We start from the raw sequence: 6,201 nt of genomic DNA, 5'->3' as shown, positions 1-6,201 counted from the left end.
TCCACAGCCCTCTTAAACAGCTGCAATACCAGGCTTGGCCACTGAGCACTGGTGGATTGCGGAAGTATGCATTGTTCCTGGTGGTTTAGGGCTTGGTGGCGATGTACACTTTTCGTACTCAACGGCAGCCATCTTAGCTACGTAGCGGAAGAGGGCGGAGCCAGGCTGAGCCAATGTCGGCGCATTTTCCACATAGCCTGCATTAATTGAGTCATTTTGTAGTTTTTATAGCTTTTTATAGCTGCTAGGCGTAAAGAGTTCACCATTCAAAGCGGGATGTTTACTGAGGGGGAGGAGCCGCGGCGGCAGTCGTGATCGTAATTTCCGGTTAGTGCACCGCGGAATATTTGATTTCGAACAGCACTGACATCTGAAAATTAGCGCACTTAGTGAATGCGGATAGTGTATTTCGTTTAAGTGTACTCATGGAAGTATGGATATCAGAACACGCCACTGGTGACTAAACAATGAGCAACCCAGCCCCTTCCCTTTCCACGCCCCTGCTTCCTCCTCGCTTCCTGACGAGAAAGACAGACAGAGAGAGAGGGAGAGAGACACGGAGAGAGAGAGAGAGAGAGAGAGAGAGAGAGAGAGAGAGAGAGAGAGAGAGAGAGAGAGAGAGAGAGAGAGAGAGAGCGAGAGCGAGAGAGAGAGAGAGAGAGAGAGACACACACACACACACACACACACACACACACACACACAGGGAAAAGTCATTTGGAAGCAAGTTCTCGTTCCCAACGCACACACATATGCCGATACGCAAACTCAGGGCATTGCAAGTAGGCCTACACTTGCCGACAAACTTTTTTTTTACAGACACACAAGGAATAATTGATATTGATCTCCGCCTCATCAAGACCGAAGATTGGATGAAGACTAAGAAGACCGTTAATCCCACAGGCTCTCCTCTCCCTGACGCTCGGATCGCCGGACCACAGACAACAGGCTTTAACGGGTGAGTGATGGAAGTCTTAACCCCCCTCTCTTTCCTCTCTCCGCTCCCCGTTCTCCATTCTCGCCCGTCTAGTCCGTCTAGTCATACAAGTTGACTTGTGACTTTGGAAAAAATGCTATACGAGTGGGGATCATTCCTCTTTACTTTAAAAGGCTAGGAAGGGATGGGGGGTTGGAACAATATACACGAGAAGGCTTTTCAGGTTGGAGGTATTGAGTGTTTGTTTAAAAGTAATGGGACTGCTCCAACCAGTTTCTGGGACCACACAGCACCCTGCGCTCATATAGCCTGTACCCTGGCCTTTATACAAGGAAACCTTTTAAATTGTGACCCAATTGGAAAGAAGAAATTATAGCATAGCGCTAAATTCAGTTCAGTTCTACGTGTGCTTCTACCGAAGCGAATGTTAAGTTGAAGTTCAGTGTTGAAAGTAGCCTGCCTCTCGGTGAGTAACAGTCAGGAGTTAATTCCTTCAAGAGAATATCAGGGTCACATTTACAGAAATGTACATTACCTACTTCGCGTCATCAGCGGTGAAGCGTTAAATATGAAACATTGGACCCTATGGAAAGTGTTGCGCTTCAGAGTAGAACAAGGGAGGGTCAAATGACATTGTTTAACATTGGTGTCAGTTGACCGTTAGCACCTGTTTCGTGAGGTGATGCGATAACCATCTTTCCCCCATAAACCAATTGCCCAAACAGCTCTAAAAACGTACACGCTTCAAAATAGATTTCAACCTTGGCCTCCAACCCAGGCTGATCCAACGAGTTAACATGAAGATGGTATAGGATCAACAGGGTGGTATGGTGGCTAACCAACCAATCTCTTCATCCCTATCTTCTCTTGAAGGCAAAGTAAACAAACTAGATCATTGTTGACTCAAGCTTCAACATAAAGTGCAAGACACTTTTTAGCTCATGCTGTTAATTATTTAAAGTGTTTAAGTGCTTTACAATTTGCTTTCGTACTACCACTTTATATCCGTACCATGATGAATATTGGCTGAACAACATTCTGCTCATCATGAAAGGATAGCATTGATGGAATCACCATATATATACTCTTCATGTATTGGAGCATGTTGCACTGATGTGTCTTGACTATCCAATAGTATAGTCAGCTGTTATCTACCATGTTGCCTATACATCCATTTACAGCTTCTGAGATCCACACTGGTCAAAGACACGAACATCCACACCGCTTTGGTCCCAGTCTGACTGGTGTCGATGGTTGGTCTATCGTTATTGTATATCAGCAGTATTGTCCAAGAGTGTCATCGTTTGTTAGAACAAATGAGTGATGTCAACCTACAGCGGGGCCGACTGTGGATTACTCTGCTTATGAGTGATGATGTGAAGCAAAGGTTAGTAGGCAACCTATCTTGATCTCATTACGAAGCAGAGCAGAGAGAAATGGAGGGCTGGATACAGAAAAAAGAGAGATAGAGAGAGAGATGGCGAGAGGAAGAGGTGTAGGATGGAAAAAGACGGAAAGAGAGAAAGAGACATTCTAAGCCAATGACCCCATTAGTGCCAAGCCACTCAGGGTGCGCTGGGAGTCCTAGGCACCAGGTCCACACCCCCCTAGTTTTTAGCCTAGGGCCTGGGCGGAAGCAGGCTATTCTCATTGTACTGTGGCCCCCGGAGCTATTCTGCCATCCTCCATTGAGTCCAAAAGCTTTCCATAGCTCTCAGCGATTTCATGGGCTGCGTACCTTAAAGCCCTCTATTATGGCCTGCCCCTGCTGTGTTGGCTGTTGCATTCACTGCTCCCCCTGACTTTTGGCTCTCTCAGCTTATGCTGCGGCTGTGTCACGGTGTAACGCCCTACGAGTGGCGGGTCGCATTGTTTAACCTCCACTCTGTTAAGCTGATTTTTTGGAATTATTGTTATCGGTACGGCTGATTCAGTAATGTACGTTTTTATGAAGTTGTGCTGAAATAGTTTTCATCCTTTATTGATTACTTATTAATTGAAATGGTGAGATGAATTCAAATGACTGATTTGAAGTCACTTCTGCTATGACAGTTGAAGTGTGGCTTATCTGGCTATTGATACAGCCTGATAAGATATAGCTGTTTCCACTGTTAAATTTAATCCCCACTAAACATGCACTCTGTGTTAAATTTCAGAGCCATGGAAACGGAGGCTAATTGATTCAAGATGCACCCCCATCGGAGTGTAAACCAACAACCATCTACTGCCGCATGTGCCAAACTTATGATGGAATACTCAGAGAGCAGGCCGATTCACCACCATCGGCTACGCACACGCCGCGATTCACGCGTCAACGGGGTCATCGTCCCTAATGCTGCCTCCAGGACCTGACAAGACCTATGCAGAGTTAGTGAGAGGAAAACCCAAAATATCACAGGATGTTCATGAACTTTCGTAAGATGCGCAGGTGCCAGCGCGTGCAGTTGTTGACCATGTGCCTGGTGCTATCCCTTATGATGGTGGGCTGGGAACAGCTGGACCAAAGTGTGGTGAGCCACGTCAAGTCCTACTCATACCGCTTCCTGGACAACCGTTTCGCCTTCATCAAAGACAGTTTCACCATTCCCCAGGAGGAGGCTCTGAGCTTTAGCAACTACCGCTACCTGCTGGACCACCAGGATAAGTGCGCCAACCAGGATGTCCTCCTCCTGCTGTTTGTCAAAACCTCTCCGGAGAACACCAAGAGGCGCGAGGCAATCCGTTCCACCTGGGGCAACGAGAGCTACATCTTCCAAACCCTCGGGGCTGACGTGAAGGTGGTCTTTGTGCTAGGGGCCCCCGGGACCACCCCAGGAGGGCCTTTTGGGACCAAAGAAGCGGGGTCTTCCGCGACCAAAAGCCACAAAGCCATAGTCCAGGACAAGCTCGTCAAAGAGGACAGACTTAATGGAGATTTGATCCAGCAAGACTTCGCAGACACATTTCACAATCTGACCCTGAAGCTCATCCAGCAGTTTCACTGGGCGCACACCCGCTGCGCCCAAGCCCGGTTCGTCATGACTGCCGATGACGACATCTTCGTTCACATGCCCAACCTGGTAGGCTACCTGCAGGAAAAGGCAAGAAAAGAGGTCAAAGACTTTTGGATCGGCCGCGTGCACCGGGGGGCCCCGCCGATTCGAGACAAGGATAGCAAGTACTATGTGCCTTATGAGATGTACCCGTGGCCCACCTACCCAGACTACACAGCAGGGGCCGGGTATGTGGTCTCCAGGGATGTGGCGGAGAAGATCTATCAGGCCACTCTCAAACTCAATGCCACCATCTACATAGATGACGTGTTCATGGGGATATGTGCCCACTCCATGGGCGTTTCCCCACAGGAACATTTGTACTTCTCAGGGGAAGGCAAGGCACCCTACCACGTGTGCATCTACGATCAAATGATGACGTCCCATGGTCACATAGAGGACATCTATGATCTGTGGAAGGTAGCGACAGACCCCCTGGTTAAGCAGAGGACCTCTGGGTTTCTAGGGAGGATGTATTGCACGGCAGCCAAACTGGCTCTCCTTTGTAGACCTTACTTTTTCAATACATATCCATGCAAGGGAGCCTTTGCCTGACAACTCCATTTAGTGTGTGCAAGTCTGCATTTTTGTGCTCACGTGTGTGCATTTGTTTGTTTAAAAAATAAACTGTTGAGTAGGCTTTTTATTCTTTACAAGAGGAGAAAAGTAGGACAGACAAGAGTGTAAACAGTACTTTGTCCACAATGAATTAGGGATACTTTATGTGAATACTGGGTGACTACAGCTCTGAAGGTGAAAATACATTCTATGTTGTTAGCGGGAAAAGGCTCACTCATACAGCATCAAGAGGCTGCTGATTGCGGATTATAATAATCAACAGGTGTTTCTAGCAAAACAATGCTGTGCATGTTTTATTTTAGATTGGTGTTTATTCAACACTTAAACTTAAGTGCTTAGGTGTTTTTGTTCTCTGGCCTTCGTTTGTTGGCTCATGTATTTATGAATAAGGAAGTTTGTTCAAGGCGATATGTTTGTATATGATTTAAACAAACATTTCCTTAAATATAACTAGCCGATTGTCGGCATGAAAAAACTTGTACATTTCAACAATTGTTAAAAAAGCACTGAAAAACCCTTGAGGGGGAAGTATGTTGGGGAACTAAATGCAAACGTGTTGTGTTGAAACCGTCACATCTTATTTTGTCTATTTCCTGACCATAGCCAAACTTTCAGTTAAGTATTTACCAGTCTATAGCTGTCAATACTGTAGAGGATAATGGTAGTGACTGCATTATATAGCGCCAAGTGGCCCCCGAAAGGGCTTTACAATTATTGCCTCTCATTTATACACACATTCATAATCCGACAACGGTGTATCATAGCAAAATTTTTCATATATAAAGGTGTATATATTATTAATATATATTGTATAAAGATAAGACGTCTCTAAATTGTGACATGATGAACTAAGTCCCTCATTACTCACCAGTCATGACTTTTTTTTTCTGCTGACAAAAGGCGTTATTTTACCAGAACAATCTTCGGTTTATCTTCCTATGATCTATATGGTTAACAGGCTCCTTTTTGTAGAAAATAAAATGTATTTGTAAGCTTATATGGCTTTTAACCTTTCTTAACCTTGTTTGCCCCTTGCAAAATCCTTGCTTGCACCCAACCACAATTTGAATGGGCGAAAGAGTGGATATCATCTTTTTATTGCAATGATAGAAAAAACAGCATCTACTAAATGTCCTAAAAGTAAATGATAATGTACAGGACAAAGAGTAAACATTGGTTCGCAAGGTATTTCAAGTATTGGAACATACAGATTTGGGTAGTTACGTACAATGAATGATACAATTATGCAAAGATATGGTAAAATAAACATGCTTAATTTTAAGGATGAGAAAACATTTCAAACAGAAAAATCTCAATCTTAACAATTGTTTAACGTGTGACGCCAATTGTGTCTGACAAATACAATACAAACTTTATTTATATAGCACCTTTTGTGCAAAGTTGCAATACAAGGTGCTTAAGGGTACAGTTAGAAAAATACAGCAGTACAATTCTAATACAATACTAGTAAAACTATACTATATATTTTTTTGTTCCGACTTTATTCTCAGAATTCTGAGATTAAAATCAGAATTCTGACTATAATCTCAGAATTCAGAGAAAAAACTCAGAATTCTGAGAATAAAGTCAGAACAAAAAAAATTATACTATAGTTTTACTATTATTGTATTAGAGGCAAAGTGTGTCTCCCAC

At 44.1% G+C, this 6,201-nt stretch overlaps 1 protein-coding gene across 1 annotated transcript; it reads left to right on the top strand.

The window, feature by feature from the left end:
- Positions 1–642: 642 nt before the first annotated feature.
- b3gnt5b (UDP-GlcNAc:betaGal beta-1,3-N-acetylglucosaminyltransferase 5b) lies at positions 643–5,545 on the top strand. The gene is made up of 2 exons (XM_030364055.1): positions 643–958; positions 3,094–5,545. The coding sequence occupies exon 2, from the start codon at positions 3,337–3,339 to the stop codon at positions 4,522–4,524; it is 1,188 nt and encodes a 395-aa protein (XP_030219915.1). The 5' UTR covers positions 643–958; positions 3,094–3,336; the 3' UTR covers positions 4,525–5,545.
- The last annotated feature ends 656 nt before the right edge of the window (positions 5,546–6,201 follow it).

The sequence above is a fragment of the Gadus morhua genome, chromosome 8 (assembly GCF_902167405.1).
Source record: "Gadus morhua chromosome 8, gadMor3.0, whole genome shotgun sequence".
NCBI lineage: Eukaryota > Metazoa > Chordata > Actinopteri > Gadiformes > Gadidae > Gadus > Gadus morhua.
This window is presented reverse-complemented; position numbering and strand designations above follow the sequence as displayed.